Source organism: Bubalus kerabau, chromosome 1, assembly GCF_029407905.1.
Source record: "Bubalus kerabau isolate K-KA32 ecotype Philippines breed swamp buffalo chromosome 1, PCC_UOA_SB_1v2, whole genome shotgun sequence".
Classification (NCBI taxonomy): domain Eukaryota; kingdom Metazoa; phylum Chordata; class Mammalia; order Artiodactyla; family Bovidae; genus Bubalus; species Bubalus kerabau.
In genome coordinates this window covers 191164305-191184958 of record NC_073624.1, presented here as the reverse complement: position 1 = coordinate 191184958, position 20654 = coordinate 191164305, and the positions used below count along the sequence as shown (strand labels likewise).

The window sequence follows — 20654 nt, the reverse complement described above, 5'->3', positions numbered from 1 at the left end:
AAGTCTGCAATGCACATGGGAGTTCAAATATCTCTTCTAGATCCTGACAGTAATTATTTTGAATAAATACCCAGAAGATTGCTGGACCACATATGTTACTTATATTTTAAATTTTTTGAGTAACTGCCATACTCTTTCATTGCAGCTTCACTATTTTACATTCCTATCAACAGTGTACAAAAGGAAATCCAATTTCTCCACATCATTGCCAACACTTACCTTTTAAAAAAATAATAATAACCATCCTAATAGTTGTGAGGTGATATCTCACTGTGATCTTGATTTGCATTTCCCTGACGGTTAGTGATCTTTTCATATACCTGTTGGCCATGTGACTGTCTTCTTTGAGGGGAATATGTTTATTTAAGTTCTTTGTCATTTTTAAAAATCAAGTTATTTGGATTTTTTCCTATTGAATTGTGGGAGTTTCTGATATATTTTGGATATTAATCCCTTATCAGATATGTGGTTTCTAAGTATTCTCCCTTTTTATAGGTTGTTTATAGGTTATTCACTTCATTGTTTCTTGTGCTGTGCAGGAGCTTTTCAGTTTTATCTAGACCTACTTGTCTAATTTTGCTTCTGTTGCCTGTGTTTTGGTGTCACATCCGAGAAATAACTGCCAAGATCAATTGTCATAAAGCTTTTCCCCTATGTTTCTCCTAGGAGTTTTATAGTTTCTGGTCTCACATGTAAGTCCTTACTATATTTTGAGCCGACTTTTTTGTATAAGGTAAGGGTCCGATTTCATTCTTTTGTATATGGCTATCCAGTTTTGTCAACATCATTTGTTGAAGAGGCTATTTCTCCCACATTGAGTATTCTTGGCACTCTTGTTAAAGATCAAATGTCTTTATGGATTTAGTTCTGGGCCCTCTATTCTGTCCTACTGGTCTATATCTCTGTCTTTATTCCAGTACTATAATGTTATGTTTACTATAGCTTTGCAGTATACTTCGAAATCAGTTTAATGTTAATTTTCTGTCCAGATGTTCTATCCATTATTAAAAGTAGGAGTATTGAAGTCTCCTACTATGACTGTATGCCTATTCCTACCCTCAGTTCTGCCAGTGTTTACCTTATATGTTAGGTGCTTTGAAGTTGGGTGGATATTTATTCCTAACTGTTGAGTGTTTTTGATGAATTGATCCTTTTATAATTATGCAACATTCTTCCTTGTCTCTTATAAAAGCTTCTGACTTAGTCTATTTTTATCTGATATAAGTATAGCCCCTTGTGCTCTCTTTTGGTCACAGTTTACATGGAGTGCCTTTCCCCACCCATTTGCTTTCAGTCTATGTGCGCCCTTAAATCTTAAGTGAGTCTTTTGTAGAGAGCATACAGTTGGATTATTTCTTCAACCCATTCAGCCACTCTTTGTCTTTTGATTGGGTTTAACCCATTTATATTTTTGATAGAGGAGGATTATTGATAGAGGAGGATTTACGATTACAATTTTGTTAACTCTTTTCTGTTTTATAGTTATTTTGCCCCTCTTCCCTCTCTTGCTATGCTCCTCTGTCTTTCATTGATTCTTTTATATTGATACGCTTTGACTCCTTTCTATTTTTCTTTTATGTATCTTCTACAGGTACTTTTTGTGTGTGGTTACCATGGGGCTTACATAAAACAGTTTTAACAGTCTACTTTAAACTGATAACAATTTAATAAAAACTCTATGCTTTCACTTCACCCCTCAAATACATTTTGCAGTACTGATGTTATAATTTACCACCGTTCATATGGTATATCCATTAACATATTTTTATAATTATATTTAATATGTTTGTCTTTTAACTTTTATACCAGAATTAAGAGTGATTTATATGTCACTGTTACAGCATCATTGCATTTGTCTATATACTTACCAATGAGTCTTATACTCTCATATGCTTTCATACAGCTGTTTAGAGTCCTTTGTTCTAACTTGAAGAACTCCCTTTAGCACTTCTTGTAAGGCAGGGCTACTGATGATTAACTCCTTCAGCTTTTGTTTGTTTGGACTTATCTTCTCTTCATTTCTTAAGGACAGTTTTGCAGGTTTCGGTACTATTGGTTGGAAGTTTCTTTCTTTCAGAACTTTGTCTATTTACTTCCACTCTCTTTTAGCCTGCAAGGTTTCTGCTGAGAAATCCATAAACAGTCTAATGAGGTCTCACTGTATATATCAAGTCGCTTTTTAAACTGCTGCTTTCAAAGTGCTTTTTCTTTGACTTTTGACAGTATGACTATGTGCCCCCGTGTGAATTTCTTTGGTTCATCTTATCTGAGGTTTGTTGGGGTTCCTAGGTCTGGATGTACACTTCCTTCTCCAGATTTAGGAAGTTTTCAGCAACCATTTCTGTGAAGAAACCTTCTGGCCCTTTCCCTCTCCCTCCCTCCCCACTTCCCTTTTCCCTTTAGGACTCTCACAATGCATATACTGATCTGTTTTCTTGTGTTCTGTAAGTCTCAGACTTTCTTCATTCTTTTATATTCTTTTTCCTTTTAGCTCCTGTGACTGGATAATTTCAAATGACTTATTTTTGAATTTGCTGATCCTTTCTTCCGATTGATCTTTTACTTTTTTTTTTCCTTAGTGCATTTATTGTTTTTCTCAGCTCTAACATTTCTTTTTGGTTCTTTTTAAAAAATCTCTTTCTTAAAATTCTCACTTTTTCCATACATTGTTCTCCTGAGTTCTTTATGAACATTTGTTGCATATCTTTATGACAATCATTTAAAATTCTCTGTCAAGTACTTCACATATTTCCATTTAATCAGCGTCACTTTCTGGAGCTTTATCTTATTCTCATTTTTTGGACCATGTTTCCCTGCTTCTTCTTTCTCTTTAATCATTTGTGTTGGTGTCTGCACATTAGATAAAACAGCCAGCTTTCCCAGTCTGTAAACAGATAGGCCTCATACAGGAGAAGACCTTCATCAATCTTTCCAACCAGGATCTTCTCAAACCTTCTTGCTAGTTCAAACCAGAGTCTTTGTTTTCAGTGGCCACGAGGCATCTAGAATATAACAAATCCTATCACTGCTCTAAGACAAATGAGACAAAAGCTAGTCCCTTGGGCAGCCCTAGAAATGTTGGAATGTTGAACACAGTCCAAATCTTTCCCTCCCCAGAGAGAAGCTGGGATCTAGTGAATGTTCTCATGCTAGGATAAACTAGTATCTTTGTTTCAGCACTCATCAGACTTCTAGAGTATGTCAGGTCCCACCAGCACTCTGAGGCAGACAAGTCAGTAGTCCATTCTTTGCTTATCCCCAAATAATTGAGAGCTTTTGGAACACGGTTCAGTCCTTTCCCTTCCTCCCTAGGGAAAATCTGGGAGCTAAAGGTTTCCTGCCAATTGTATGGTGCTGTATGGCAGATGTGAATTATGATGAAAGGGTGTCTTGAATTTTTCTACTTGCTTTGATGTGACTGGTTTAAAGCTTGCCTTGGGGTGCAGGAGTCACTCAACCAGTTCTGAGATTTCTCACAAGGGAAATCTCACAAAGGGAAATACATGGACACAAATTAGTCCATGTATTGTTGTTGAATTGGTGTGTCCATGGGGAAAGGCAAGTCAGGGCTTACTATTTCAACACTTTACTGACTTACTACCATATTTTGCTGTTTTGACCTCTATGCTTTATGTTAGAGAATTCATCAGAAGTCTGGTAGTCCTTGTCTTCTGCTCATATTTAAGAGGGGGCCCTAAATGGCTAAGTGGCATCTCTATGGCTTAGCTGGGGCTGGCCACATAGGCAACTTCACTGTAGGGTTCCTGTTAGTTTCACTGAAGCACTACTGAGGTCAGTATCTTTTGATACTTTCTTTAGGGTTGCTCAGATTTCTCAGGAAAAAATCTTCCATTTTCCTGCCTGGAAGTTTCAATTCTGGGTGCTAGCATTCTAGAAGCTGAATAGAGAAATGGACCATTGGGTTAGAATGAGACTAAGCATTGGCTGAGCAGTCCCACAATTTGGAATATACATTTGCATTTAACTACCCCTTTCTGCATTCACTACAGTATCTGATGCAGTTGGCTTTTTCTATATAATAAATAACACTGAAATCTCAGTGGCATTAAATGAAAGCATTTCTTTCTTACACCTGTCTACTATTTGGCTCAAGCAGCTCCACTTCAGGCTATAGGTTGGGTAATCAACTGGAGCAGCTTTCTGAAGTCTGCAGTCTGCCCAGGGCTATCCTGCTCTGTATCTCTTATTCTGGAGTTCAGTAATAAAGGTAGAAGCTAATTAGGATATGCATATGGTCCCTGACTCACAATGGTTCAGCTTAAGAGTTTTTTCCATCATAAGTGGAAGAAGATGTGTATTTTCCTCATGATAGCAAAAGGATAGGGGGACAAAACCAATTATGTATGCACATATCAAAAGTTTGCTTCTGATTCTGGGCAACTGATATCCATGTTGCCCAAAGTCATATGGCCAACCCCAAAGCCAAAGAATGAGAAAGTAAACTTCACCCACCATGAGGCTATGACAAGGTTAATGACAACATTTCAAAATACCATGGTATCCCTGTTATTAACAGTGCTTAGTTCAGGGTCCCTCTGTTTCAAAACACCCCAAAGAATAAATTTCTAGGAAAGGAGAAAGAGAAGTGACCATAATTTTTGTATTTTGGACACAGCTTTTTACAAGTATTTTACAAGCCACATTGAAAGCTTTTCTGTGATACTATAGTATTGTACAAACTAGCTTGTTTCAGGGGTATTCCCATTGTTGATTCAGGAGTCAGCTTTTTAAGTCCACTTCATCAGACCATTTTCTATTTAGCTTTCCAAACTTTATGTTTTATTCTTTCTCATTCTTTTTACTCTTATGTGTTTATGTCTTTTTTTTAAAAAGTCATTTTCTGCCATTGCACAAAGTTGTGGAGGAAGGTATATGTTCAATCTGCATCATTAACCAAAAGCTGTTAATTATACATATGGCAAACATAAATAACTGATAATTTGTAGAAAAAATTCAAGCAGGGAGATGGTCCAATCAACCTTTGAATTACTGAAAAGTAAGAGAAGTATAGGAAATAAAAGATAACCCATAGTTCAAGAGAACAAATATACATATGTTATGTATAAAGTTGCTCAATATTAAAAACTGGATATGTATTACATGTAAATGCTAATCTCTTCATCTTTTCCTGATCTGGGGGGTTTTGATCTATAGTCCTATGTGACTGAGTGTGGAACACAGTGGATACTGGGCAGAGAGGTTTTGGTGAGGAAGATAAGTATACCTTCTCAAAAGGAACACTATTCATTGCAAAATTTGTAGACAAAGGACCAGTTTCTATGGAGGAGCAACTTAAGGTTGAAATTTTCTCACCTAAATAATCTGATCCTCTGAAGAGCTCAGGTGATGGGAAGCTACTTAAATTCTCTTCGGAACTCTTGTATTCTGTAGAAGAGTCTGTAAATGAATAACTTAGAAGAGAGCCAGAAATATCATGCTGCAAACTTAGTCCTATAGAATAAACAAGCAAAAAGAGTAAAATGATTCAACAGTAAACAGATTCAAAATCCTAAGAACTTAAACTTGTAGAAATATACATGCAGTTGTATACTAGTAATGTAAATTTACACATAAAACTGAAATGGCATGCGATTGTATACAATCTTAAATTGTACTTGAATTTCAATCTTAGAAAAGGTCTATTTTTGATATGAAGAAAATGCAATATAAACCCCTTTCATTGTTTTTCAAAGTTTTATACATTTATTCCTTCCCTACTTTGGTTCAGTTATAATTCTTGACTCAAAAATACAAATTTTATCAAGTACACCTTAATAATAAATATAAATAAATAAAATGTATACCTAATTTTTCAAGTGCAAGTTTTATATATAAGTAACCCATTAACTGTAAGCTGACTAGCTGAGAAGAAGAAAGGATGATTCTAGTTATTCCATTTAAAAAACAATGAGCATAAACATAGATTCAAGGGAACATAGATCAAAGGAACTGAACAGAGTCCAGAAATAGACTTACATGCATAAGAGTAACTTATTTTTGACCAAGATGCAAAGGCAATTCAATGGAGAAGGGATATTCTTTCAAACAAATTATGTTGGAACAACTGTATATCCACATGCAAAAGCAAAACAAAATAACTTGCACTCATATCTTCCATCATATAAAAAATTAACTATAAATGCATCGTGAGTCTAAATGCAAATCCTAAAACTACAAAACTTCTACAAAAAACAGAGGATAAAATCTTCATGACACTGAGTTAGGTAACAATTTCTTTAGTGTAACAATTAAAGAATGATTCATAAAACAAAAGCAGTGATAAATTGGGCTTCATCAAAGTTTAAACCTTCTATTTCAAAGAGACAAGCCACAGAGTAAGAGAAAACACTTGTAAATGGACTGGAATCCAAAATATAAAGAACTCCAAAAATTCAATAATAAGAAAACAAACATCTCAATAGGAAATTGGGGGAAATATATGAACAGAAAATCTCTCTAATTCAGAAGTCTTAAAGTCATCCCTGTGAGAGTAGACTAGAATGAAAATCTTTCCAATAAATGACAGGGATGGAACTTAGTATTTACTTGAAGAACCAGAAAGTTTAGTAAGAAAAGAGAAAATACACTCTACTATAGACAGTCAGCATTTATGAAACATTCCTAACATGATAAAACAGAGGTCAGCACTAACAGAAATTGGTGGAGTGTGGGATAAGGGATGAAAGGAGAGCATCACTCTTAAAACCCATTATCTTCTGCCCTGGAGCTGACTTATACCTATCTCTGTTCATTCATTACCTACCCAAGACTACTAACTCTTTATCCTTCCCACTTTGATCTCACCACATCTTTTTCCTTCACTCCAACCCTCTCCTTAATGTTGACAACTGCTCCCAATGTGCCCACCTCCTCCAGCCACCAGTACACCACTTAAATTGACTGACTCAAGCTACCATTCTTCCCCTCTTCAGATGTCAGTCAGGCTATTCCTCTGAATATGTTTCTCTTCCCATACTTCAGCTGTCCCAGAGTGTCCTTCCCTGTCCTTGCTACTTTTCTCACTGTCTTCATCTTTCTCATTCTTGGTTGCCGCATCTCTCGTGCCTTCTACCTCTCAAAATTCTATGAATACCACTCTTAGGAGAGGAAATCCTTCCATCAAACTCCAGAACTCAAACTGGGCTCAGAAACTAGGAAAGCCCTGTACTCACCCCCTGGGTAACTTGGCAGAGAAAAGAATAAACAAATGTTCCTGACTATAATAATAGAAGGCTGCTCCTGCTGTCACAAGTAAGAAATATAAATGCACTTCTAAATTACATTTATATCAAATTATACTATACATTTTAAAAAGTCAGTTCTACAAGCTTTTATCAAAAACTACCACCTCTTAAAGGAATTTTTAAAAAATTGCAACCTCTTGTCTCATAACTCCCTATCATAATGAGACAACTGTTTTCAACCCTATTAACTCTATTGTTTTTATATGCTTATATTTATAAATTAAATGTATTCAATGATTCTGTTATTATAATTGCTTAAATGTATTTACAGCTGAACCATGTACTATGAGCTCTATCATTTATGTTACATTTTTGCTACAAGTTCTTATTTTTCCTTTGAGTTATTGATTACCTAATTTTCAATTCATTTTCTAAGTACCTATTTCATCTCAACTTTTTGCAAAAGTATAAATTTCCTCTCAATAATTTTTTTAAAAAAATGTCAGGTTATCTATCAGTTTTTTTTCTTCCTTTCTTCTTCCCTTCCTTTTTCTCCTCCTTTTTCTTTCCTTCCTTTTTTTCTTTTTTTAAAGTACTGCTGCTGGAGATCTCAATACACTTGCTCAAATTGGGATTGATTGTCTGCTAGACATGCTGCACAGGTGTCTTCCTGGGATTTCCCTTTACCATGATCCTAAGAAATTCTTTTATATATTTCATGTATTAGAGCCTTTGATTCCAGATTTCATGATTTCTTCCTTATTGATTTCCTTTCTGGTTTTGTTGGAATAGCTTCTTCATTTCCTGAGAAAAGATGCATAGAAGACCTGTTTGAAAATTTCTTTATACTATCTTCCTATCTGAGTGATTGTTTAGCTGAGTACAGAATTCTAGGCCAGTATATTAAAAAGACTGATGCAGTCTTTAGTGTTTGACAGATTTAAACCTCACTGTTTCAAGTTCCCTTTCTGTCCCATATCTGTACAAGTTGATGAGCCCTGGTGCTCCATATTCTGGCAACAATGGCAAGTTAAAGCCTCATCCCAGCCCCACTCTAACCACCTAAACATCCCAACCCAGTTTCCTTTCCCTGCTCTCTCAAGCCATTTTCAGTCCTGTTCAGGAAGACAGTCTCCTCTCTAGGCGGCCTCATTATATCAGTAATAAACTTTTCCACACCCTCTTGGTATGTGAGCGGCATCATTAATCTTGAAATTTAAAACAAAGTTTGGGTGAGGATTTATCCTGTCTCTGCAAATCAGTTCTCTTCAGAAAAAGTGCACTTTTCCACCATGTTTTAGCCTCTAGAGTTGCTTCTGATATGTTCAATATTATTCACCTTATTGATTGCTTATTTGCAAAAGGTCATCTTTTTTCCTCTGAAAAACTGAAGGATTTCTCTCTTTATCTTGAAGATTTTTAAATTACATGACATTGGGTCTTGGTATGGGTCTTTTTCATTCATTGTGATGGGCAGTTGGTGGGCTCTTTCAATATGTACACTCATGAAGATGGCAGAGGAATAGGATGGGGAGACCACTTTCTCCCCCACAAATTCATCAAAAGAACATTTGAACGCTGAGTAAACTCCACAAAACAACTTCTGAATGCTGGCAGAGGACATCAGGCAGCCAGAAAAGCAGCCCATTATCTTCGAAAGGAGGTAGGAAAAAATATAAAAGATAAAAAGAGAGACAAAGAGGTAGGGACGGAGATCCGTCCAGGGAAGGGACTCTTAAAAAAGGGAGAAGTTTACAAACACCAGGAAACACTCTCACTGGCAAGTCTGTGGCGAGCCTTGGAAATTCAGAGGGCAACATAACCGGGAGAGAAAAAAATTAATAATTAAAACCCACAGATTACGTGCCCAATGGTAACTCCCAGCAGAGAAGCAGCACAGACGCCCGCATCCGCCACGAGCAAGCAGGGGCTGGACAGGGAGGTGCGGGCTGCACTGCTTAGAGTAAGAACCAGGCCTGAATGCCCCAAGGGCAATCTGAGGGAACTAACTTGAGATAGCAAACCAGACTGTGGGATAGCTAACCAGCAAAAAGCACTAACCTAAGACACTGCCAGGCCGGCTCACAGAACAAAGAACTGAGCAGAGCTAGCCAGCTGTGGACCGGCCCATCCCCCACAGGAGACAGGCAGGCGAGAGCAGCCAGAGCCAGAATGGGGTGATCACGGCCCCAGAGAGGCATCATCTACCAAACTGCAAGCAGGCTTCATTGCTAACCAAGACTTCTTGGGATTCTGGACGGTCGACATCTGCCAGGAGGGTCACAGCCAGAGATCAGCTCCCCAGAAGAGACACAAGGCACACCTGAGAAGGTGTGCCAGTTGTACACCCAGAACACCAAGCGGCAGGGATCGGGGAGGTGATAAGTTGAAGCGACCGTGCTAGCCAAGCTCCTGGTCACCTGAGCTGCTCGGACCTGGGAAGGGCACAAAACACAGGCCCAACCAAGTCTGTGCCTTTGTGGAGTACCCGAGTACCTGAACCTGAGCGGCTTAGACCTGGGAAGTGCATACAACCCAGGGCCGGCCTCAGACAGTTCCCGGCAGAGCAACCTAGAGCCTAAGCAGTATAGATGGGGAAAGCACACACGCCGTGAGTGGGGGCAAACCCAGTGTGGTCTAGTCACTGCGAGCACATGCCAGTGTTATTTGCTTGCAGTGTTCTTCCCTCCCCACAGCACAACTGAACAAGTGAGCCTAAAAAAGTGTCCACCACAGCCCCCTTGTGTCTGGGTGGAAATTAGAAGAGGCCAGCAAACAGAAGAAGCTAAAACAGAGGGAACCGCCTTGGAAATGACAAGTGCAATAGATTAAAACCCTATAGTTAGCACCGACTACATAAGAAGGAGCCTATAGATCTTGAGAAGTATAAGCCGGATCAAGGAACTATCTGAAAATGAACTGACCCCACACTGTCCACAACAACACCAGAGAAAGTCCTAGATATATTTTTACTATTATCATTTTTTAATTAAAAAATTTGTTTTATTTTTAAGTCCTCTATTACACCATTATTTTCATTTTTATAACCTACTATTACTTTGCAAAAAAAAAAAAAAGACCCTATTTTTTAAAGCAAACTTCATATATATGCTGCTGTTGCTGCTAAGTCGCTTCAGTCGTGTCCGACTCTGTGCAACCCCATAGATGGCAGCCCACGAGGCTCTGCCATCCCTGGGATTCTCCAGGCAAGAATACTGGAGTGGGTTGCCATTTCCTTCTCCAATGCATGAAAGTAAAAAGTGAAAGTGAAGTCGTTCAGTCGTGTCCAACTCTTAGCGATCCCATGGACTGCAGCCTACCAGGCTCCTCCATCCGTGGATTTTCCAGGCGAGAGTACTGGAGTGGGGTGCCATTGCCTTCTCCATTCATATATATATATATTTTATAATTTTTGTGACTGTTTTTTTCTTTAATATTGTATTTTTGAGAATCCAACCTCTACTCTAGATTTTTAATCTTTGCTTTTTGGAATTTGTTATCAATTTTGTGTCTTTAAGAACCCAATCTTCAGTACCATTTTTACTTGGGAGTGAGATCACTGGCTTGAATACTCTCTCCTCCTTTGGACTCTCCTTTTTCTCCAGCAGGCCATCTCTATCTCCTCCCTCCCCCTTCTCTTCTCTGCCCGACTCTGTGAATCTCTTTGTGTGTTCCAGACTGTGGAGAACTGACTTAGGGAACTGACTACTGGCTGGATCTGTCTCTCTCCTTTTCATTCCCCTCTTTATCCTCCTAGCCACCTCTGTCACCTTCCTCCCTCTTCTCTTCTCTATATAACTCTGTGAACATCTCTGAGCGGTCCAGGCTGTGGAGAGTACGTAAGAAGTGATTACTGGCTAGCTTGCTCTCCCCTCTTTTGAGTCCCCCTCTTCTCCTCCTGGTCACCTCTATCTCCCTCCTCCCTCTTCTGTTCTCCATGTAACTCTGTGTATCTCTCTGGGTGTCCCTCACTGCGGAGAAACTTTTCATCTTTAACCTAGATGTTTTATCATTGGTGCTGTATAGATGGAGAAGTCTTGAGGCTACTGTAAGAATAAGAATAAAAACCAGAGGCAGGAGGCTTAAGTCCAAATCCTGAGAACACCAGAGAACTCCTGAATCCAGGGAACATTAATTGATAAGAGCTCATCAAACGCCTCCATACCTAAACTGAAACCAAGCACCACCCAAGGGCCAACAAGTTCCAGAGCAAGACATACCACACAAATTCTCCAGCAACGCAGGAACACAGCCCAGAGCTTCAATATACAGTCTGCCCAAAGTCACACCAAACTCATTGACATCTCATAACTCATTACTGGACACTTCATTGCACTCCAGAGAGAAGAAACCCAGCTCCACCCACCAGAACACCCACACAAGCTTCCTTAAGCAGGAAACCTTGACAAGCCACCCGTCCAACCTCTCCCACACCGAGGAAACTCCACAATAAAGAGAACTCCACAAACTGCCAGAATACAGAAAGGCCACCCCAAACACAGCAATATATACAAGATGAAAAGGCAGAGAAATACCAAGTAGGTAAAGGAACAGGATAAATGCCCACCAAACCAAACAAAAGAGGAAGAGATAGGGAATCTACCTGATAAAGAATTCCAAATAATGATAATGAAAATGATTCAAAATCTTGAAGACAAAATGGAGTTACAGATAAATAGCCTGGAGACAAGGATCGAGAAGATGCAAGAAAAGCTTAACAAGGACCTGGAAGAAATAAAAAATAATCGATATATAATGAATAATGCAATAAATGAGATCAAAAACACTCTGGAGGGAACCAACAGTAGAATAACGGAGGCAGAAGATAGGATAAGTGAGGTAGAAGATAGAATGGTAGAAATAAATGAAACAGAGAGGAAAAAACAAAAACGAATTAAAAGAAATGAGGACAATCTCAGAGAGTCTCTGAGGCAATGTTAACAATCTCTGGAACAATGTTAAATGCCTCAACATTCGAATCATAGGAGTCCCAGAAGAAGAAGACAAAAGAAAGAACATGAGAAAATACTTGAGGAGATAATAGTTGAAAACTTCCCTAAAATGGGGAAGGAAATAATCACCCAAGGCCAAGAAACCCAGAGAGTCCCAAACAGGATAAACCCAAGGCAAAACACCCCAAGACACATATTAATCAAATGAACAAAGATCAAACACAAAGAACAAATATTAAAAGCAGCAAGGGAAAAACAACAAATAACACACAAGGGGATTCCCATAAGGATAACAGCTGACCTTTCGATAGAAACTCTTCAGGCCAGGAGGGAATGGCAGGATATGCTTAAAGTGATAAAAGAAAATAACCTACAGCCCAGATTACTGTACCCAGCAAGGATCTCTTTCAAATATGAAGGAGAAATCAAAAGCGTTACAGACAAGCAAAAGCTGAGAGAATTCAGCACCACCAGACCAGCTCTCCAACAAATGCTAAAGGATCTTCATTAGACAGGAAACACAGAAAGGGTGTATAAACTTGAACCCAAAACAATAAAGTAAATGGCAACAGGAACATCAGTTCAGTTCAGTTCAGTCACTCAGTTGTGTCTGACTCTTTGCGACCCCATGAATCACAGCACGCTAGGCCTCCCTGTCCACCACCATCTCCCGGAGTTCACTCAAACTCACATCCATCAAGTCGGTGATGCCATACTTATCAATAATTACCTTAAAAGTAAATGCGCTGAATGCCCCAACCAAAAGACAAAGACTGGCTGAATGGCTACAAAAACAAGACCCCTATATATTCTGTCTACAAGAGACCCACCTCGAAACAAAGGACACATGCAGACTGAAAGTGAAGGGCTGGAAAAAGATATTCCATGCAAATAGGGACCAAAAGAAAGCAGGAGTAGCAATACTCATATCAGATAAAACAGACTTTAAAACAAAGGCTGTGAAAAGAGACAAAGAAGGACACTACACGATGATCAAAGGATCAATCCAAGAAGAAGATATAACAATTATAAATACATATGCATCCAACATAGGAGCACTGCAATATATAAGACAAATGCTAACAAGTATGAAAGGGGAAATTATCAATAACACAATAATAGTGGGAGACTTTAATACCCTACTCACACCTATGGATAGATCAACTAAACAGAAAATTAACAAGGAAACAGAAACTTTAAATGATACGACAGACCAGTTAGACCTAACTGATATCTATAGGATATTTCACCCCATAACAATGAATTTCACCTTTTTATTAAGTGCACAAGGAACCTTCTCCAGCATAGATCATATCCTGGGCCATAAATCTAGCCTTGGTAAATTCAAAAAACTTGAAATTATTCCAAGCATCTTTTCTGACCACAATGCAATAAGACTAGATCTCAATTACAGGAGAAAAACTACTAAAAATTCCAACATATGGAGGCTGAAAACACGCTGCTGAATAACCAACAAATCACAGAAGAAATCAAAAAAGAAATCAAGATATGCATAGAAACGAATGAAAATGAAAACACAACACCCAAAACCTGTGGGACACTGTAAAAGCAGTGCTAAGGGGATGGTTCATAGCAATACAGGCATACCTCAAGAAACAAGAAACAAGTAAAATAAATAACCTAACTCTACACCTAAAGCAACTAGAAAAAGAAGAAATGAAAAACTCCAGGGTTAGTAGAAGGAAAGAAATCTGAAAAATTAGGGCAGAAATAAATGCAAAACACACAAAAAGACCATAGCAAAAATCAACAAAGCCAAAAGCTGCTTCTTTGAGAAGATAAATAAAATTGACAAACCATTAGCCAGAGTCATCAAGAAACAAAGGGAGAAAAATAAAATCAATAAAATAAATAATGAAAATGGAGAGATCACAATAGACAGCACAGAAATACAAAGGATCAAAAGAGACTACTATCAGTAACTATAGGCCAATAAAATGGACAACTTGGAAGAAATGGACAAATTCCTAGAAAAGTACAACTTTCCAAAACTGAACCAGGAAGAAATAGAAAATCTTAACAGACCCATCACAAGCACGGAAATCGAAACTGTAATCAGAAATCTTCCAGCAAACAAAAGCCCAGGACCAGATGGATTCACAGCTGAATTCTAAAAGCCCAGGACCAGATGGCTTCACAGCTGAATTCTATCAAAAATTTAGGAAGAGCTAAATTCCTACTCAAACTCTGCCAGAAAATTGCAGAGGAAGGTAAACTTCCAAAGTCATTCTATGACGCCACCATCACCCTAATACCAAAACCTGACAAAGATGCCACAAAAAAAGAAAACTACAGAGCAATGTCACTGATGAACATAGATGAAAAAATCCTTAACAAAATTCTAGCAAACAGAATCCAACAACACATTAAAAAGATCATACACCATGACCAAGTGGGCTTTATCCCAGGGATGCAAGGATTCTTCAATATCCGCAAATCAATCAATGTAATACACCACATTAACAAATTGAAAAATAAAAACCATATGATTATCTCAATAGATGCAGAGAAAGCCTTTGACAAAATTCGACCTGCACTTAGGAAAAAAACCCTCCAGAAAGCAGGACTAGAAGGAACATACCTCAACATCATAAAAGCTATATATGACAAACCCACAGCAAACATTATCCTCAATGGTGAAAAATTGAAAGCATTTCCCCTAAAGTTAGGAACAAGACAAGGGTGCCCACTCCCACCACTACTATTCAACATAGTTTTGGAAGTTTTGGCCACAGCAATCAGAGCAGAAAAATAAATAAAAGGAATCCAAATTGGAAAAGAAGAAGTAAAACTCTCAGTTTGCAGATGACATGATTCTCTACATAGCAAACCATAAAGACTCCACCAGAAAATTACTAGAGCTAATCAATGACTATAGTAAAGTTGCAGGATATAAAATCAACACACAGAAATCCCTTTCATTCCTATACACTAATAATGAGAAAATAGAGAAATTAAGGAAACAATTCCATTCACCATTGCAACAAAAAGAATAAAATACTTGGGAATATATCTACCCAAAGAAACAAAAGACCTATATATAGAAAACTATAAAACACTGGTGAAAGAAATCAAAGAGGACACTAATAGATGGAGAAATATGCTGTGTTCATGGATCAGAAGAATCAATATAGAGAAAATGCATATACTACCCAAAGCAATCTACAGATTCAATGTAATCCCTATAAAGCTACCAGTGGTATTTTTCACAGAGCTAGAACAAATAATTTCACAATTTGTATGGAAATACAAAAGCCTCGAATAGCCAAAGCAATCTTGAGAAAGAAGAATGGAACTGGAGGAATCAACCTGCCTGACTTCAGGCTCTACTACAAAGCCACAGTCATAAGACAGTATGGTACTGGCACAAAGACAGAAATATAGATCAGTGGAACAAAATAGAAAGCCCAGAGATAAATCCACACACCTATGGACATCTTATCTTTGACAAAGGAGGCAAGAATATACAATAGAGAAAAGAGAATCTCTTTAACAAGTGGTGCTGGGAAAACCGGTAAAAGAATCAAACTAGAATACTCTCTAACACCATACACAAAAGTAAACATAAGACCAGATCTAAATGTAAGACCAGAAACTATAAAATTCCTAGAGGAGAACATAGGCAAAACACTCTCTGACATAAATCACAGCAGGATCCTCTGTGACCCATCTCCCAGAATATTGGAAATAAAAGCAAAAATAAATAAATGGGACCTAGTTAAAATTAAAAGCTTCTGCACAACAAAGGAAACTATAAGCAAGGTGAAAAGACAGCCTTCAGAATCAGAGAAAATAACAGCAAATGAAGCAACTGACAAAGAATTAATCTCAAAAATATACAAGCAACTCCTGCAGCTCACTTTCAGAAAAATAAAAGACCCAATCAAAAAATGGGCTGAAGAACTAAACAGACATTTCTCCAAAGAAGACATACAGATGGCTAACAAACACATGAAAAGATGCTCAACATCACTAATTATCAGAAAAATGCAAATCAAAACTACAATGAGGTAGCATTGCATGCCAGTCAGAATAGCTGCGATCCAAAAGTCTACAAGCAATAAATGCTGGAGAGGGTGTGGAGAAAAGGGAAGCCTCTTACACTGTTGGTGGGAATGCAAACTAGTGCAGCCACTATGGAGAACAGTGTGGAGATTCCTTTAAAAACTGGAAATAGAACTGCCTTATGATCCAATCCCACTGCTGGGCATACACACCAAGGAAACCAGAATTGAAAGAGACACGTGTATCCCAATGTTCATCACAGCACTGTTTGTAATAGCCAAGACATGGAAGCAACCTAGATGTCCATCAGCAGATGAACGGATAAGAAAGCGGTGGTACATATACACAATGGAGTATTACTCAGCCATTAAAAAGAATACATTTGAATCAGTTCTAATGAGGTGGATGAAACTGGAGCCTATTATACAGAGTGAAGTAAGCCAGAAAGAAAAACACCAATACAGTATACTAACGCATATATATGGAATTTAGAAAGATGGTAATGATAACCCTGTATGCAAGACCACAAGAGACACAGATGTATAGAACAGTCTTTTGGACTCTGTAGGAGAGGGCAAGGATGAGATGATTTGGGAGAATGGCATTGAAACATGTATATTATCATAAGTGAAATGAATCGCCAGTCCAGGTTTGATGCATGATACAGGATGCTCAAGGCTGGTGCACTGGGATGACCCAGAGGGATGGGTTGGGGAGGGACGTGGGAGGAGGGTTCAGGATGGGGAACAGATGTACACCCGTGGTGGATTCATGTCAATGTATGGCAAAACCAATACAATATTGTAAAGTATTAGCCTCCAATTAAAGTAGATAAATTTATATTAAAAAAATAAAAATGAAAAATATGTACACTCATGATCATTTTGAATTCTAAAAAAATTTCTAGTTTCATGTGCTTAATAAGTCCATTCCTGTTTACTTTATAATATCTGGAACTACTGTTTTTCAGATATTAGAATGCCTGGACTCAGGTTATAATTTTTCTTTTTAAAATAGCAGCTTTATTGAAATACAATTCACATTCCATAAATCCCAGTCTTTTAAAGGATACAATCTGGTGGGCTTTAGTTTACTCCAGAGTTGTGTCATCACTATTTCTTTTATCTTCTCTTTAACATCTGTTCAACTTTTGGAGTATTTCCTTAAATTGATCACCCAATCCTTCATACAATGTTTTATTCCTGATTTCATATTTTTAAGAATTCTTTTTGTTCCCTGAATGCTCCTTTTTTTTGTAGCCTACACTCGTTTCATGGACATGTTTTTTCATCACACTGAGGATAATAATGAAAATATGACTTAAAAGGTTTTTTTCTTGCATTGTCTGTGTTCTTCAAGTTTCTTTTTATTTGGTATCTAACTTTTATTTTATACATACTAAATTTGTATAATTCCTTAAATGTCTGGTAATTCTTGAATGTTTAAGAATGAGGCACTAAAGAGCGGCTGGAAACTGGATTCATAAGTGAGGTTTAGGAAGCAGTATGGGCTTTAGTGAAGGGTACCTGGACAGGAACCAGGTCATTACTGCCAGAATATAGGTCTTCTCCTGGTCAGAGAAGTTTCCAAGAGAGGAACCCTCTAGGCTTTTAACTGGGGTGTATTTTCCTGAGTCTGAGGTAAGTAAACAGACTTTACTTAATTCCCTTCCCTCCTCCTCCCACTCCTCACTGCTAGTTTTCAGTATAGCACCCCTGCCCTCAGCAGTACTAGCATCCCTTTGCTTCAGTGTCTCTGGACAGCCATGGTGGGAATAAGAGTAGCTGCCTGGCTACATCGTCCTGGGGGAGGGATCATAGTATCTAACTGCTACTTTTAAAGATTTCCAAAAATTCTATTTTCAATATTATCTCTACCTCAGATCAGATCAGATCAGTCGCTCAGTCGTGTCCGACTCTCTGCGACCCCATGAATCACAGCACGCCAGTCCTCCCTGTCCATCACCAACTCCAGGAGTTCACTCAGACTCACGTCCATCGAGTCAGTGATGCCATCCAGCCATCTCATCCTCTGTCGTCCCCTTCTCCTCCTGCCCCCAATCCCTCCCAGCATCAGAGTCTTTTCCAATGAGTCAACTCTTTGCATGAGGTGGCCAAAGTCCTGGAGTTTCAGCTTTAGCATCATTCCTTCCAAAGAAATCCCAGGGCTGATCTCCTTTAGAATGGACTGGTTGGATCTCCTTGCCTATTCCTTCACAAATATGTGGAATATGTGATGTCTCTAAGTCCTGAACCGCAGCCTGCGTCATTTCACTTCGTGGTCTGTCCTAGTTTCAGCCTTTTTTATTTTTTGTTAGGATTATTCAACTTAATTCATTTACATTGCAGATTCCAAACTTTTGTTGATTATCTCTTGTCAGCTAAGGTTTCTTCTCTTTTTCTCTACATTATGGCCTCATGCCTTTTTTATGCCTTTATTGATATTTTAGTGTTTTCTTAAATATGAAATCCTGAGTTAATTTTAATCATGTTGCAAAATTTCTAGATTCCAAGACAGAATTAAAACAATTATATGTTAAATAGAATTCTGTGGGTTGCTCAAAACCTAACCATTTATACTTTATTGTAGTATAACGTATTCTAGGTTTCAAATATCAATCAAATATCAAACAAACTCAGATACAGCTAGTTTGTTAATTAGAGACAGTCTATCTTCTATTTTCTCATACCTTTCACACATCAACTTGATAAAGCTAGTAACCAAGGACATTTATCATATATTTAAACCATAATTTCTTAAAATATTGATTATGATAAAATTGCTTATTCCCTCTAAATAGAGTAGAAAACTCATTCAACAAGCATTTAAAATTATATTATGTCTCAAGCATGGAATAGGAGGACAAAAGGCAGTGCTTATTCTTAACAGCATTAGGGCCTAGATGAACAAATATTATACTGTTGTTTCGAGTCCTGTGACAGTGCCAAGGAACTACCAGGAAAGAACAACTCATCTAGAAAGAGAGAAGAGCAGTCAGGAGACGCTTCCAAAAGAGATGGCACCTGAATCTGTATTTGAAGAAGTAGCGGAAGTTAACTAGGCAAAGAAGGAAGAAGAAGGAGGGAAAAGCGTTTGTTAAGCACTTTCCATGTTCTTTTACACTATATTTTAAGAAAATTCCTGTATTTTCTACCTAGCTAATTTGATTTTCAGCTGAATAGGTTGATTTATTGTTTTAAAATTTTATATTTTTAGTTTCCAGGGACTATAATTTTTTATAGCAGCCTATTACATTATGGATTCAATTACCTCTTGTCTCTAAAGAGTTATTTAAAGTTTACTATCATCCCTTCAGGTTTTGATTCTTTTGTTTGGTGCATTTGTGATCTCTCTTCCATGGCATTGGTATTCTTCAAATATTTGACTGTTTTTGATTGTCTGTTCATATGTCTATTTGAGAATTTCTGTTTATATGGCAGAGAATATAAATTCTGAAAAAAACAACCTACCTCTGGAGATTTTAAAAGAGTGATGAGATATTCTGGGGACTTATGTTCTGAGTGGGGATGTTCTCCTGTATTTTCTGGGCATTGTAGGCTACACGGGAGTGCATGCAAGCTCAGTTGCTAAGCTGTGTCTGACTCTTTGTGACCCTACAGACTGTAGCCCACCAGGCTCCTCTGTTCATTGGATTTTCTAGACAAGAATACTGGAGTAGGTTGCCATTTCCTCCTCCAAGGGATCTTCTCGACTCAGGGATCGAACCCACATCTTCTGAATTGGCTGGCAGGTTCTTTACCACTGAGCCATCTAGGAAGCCCTAGGTTACATGGGGGCACTGCCCTATTTGGTTAGTATCCACACTGGAAGTCTCCTATATCAGAATTCCCATTTCAGAGAGCCATTATGTATCTTTTCCCTGGGATTAACAAGTATAGCATAATCTATATTTTTAAACTTTTCTGTCCCTTTGCTATCTGTATGGCAATCTGGAGTTACTTCAGACTCTTCTGCTTCTCTCTCCAGCTGCAACATTGATCCTAAGGAGCCAAAATGAAATCTTAGTTCACTTTGCTAGGCAGTAATTCCTAGGGTTCTGACCTGGCAGCAAGCACTAAGTTGCCAGTGTTTCCAATATAAGAAGGGGATGAGTAGGGGGCCAGGTCATACACTGCCTAAATGTAGTGCTTAATCCATCATCTTGACAACTCCTTCAGGGTCCCATCTATTATAGTGTTTCACATTTATTGACCAAGTGTTTTGAGTTAAGTGTATCTCCAGAGCTACTTTTACCTCTTCAGTGGTTCTTCTCTGCTCTTCATATATTTATCAGTCCGATCTCATCTGTCTTTAAGAATTCCTCAGGCTTAGTGTAGTAATGACATCCTTTTTTGTTTTCAAAAATAAGTTCAATTACACCAAAATTCTATCAGCAGCCCTCCATATTCAACTCCCTATTTGAATTACTAGTCATCTTAAAGGCACCCATTACTTAATATATTAAAGAGAG

General features: G+C 38.0%; 1 protein-coding gene across 6 annotated transcripts in view; it reads right to left on the bottom strand.

Moving 5' to 3' along the window:
• The window catches only part of MEIKIN (meiotic kinetochore factor), a 137109-nt gene that overhangs the window by 112093 nt on the left and 4362 nt on the right, over nucleotides 1-20654 (bottom strand). For all 6 annotated transcript variants that reach the window (XM_055548118.1, XM_055548125.1, XM_055548133.1 and 3 more), the window contains exon 5: nucleotides 5335-5472. In XM_055548118.1, coding sequence (XP_055404093.1) covers nucleotides 5335-5472 — 138 coding nt within the window. The remainder of the gene's footprint in view (nucleotides 1-5334; nucleotides 5473-20654) is intronic.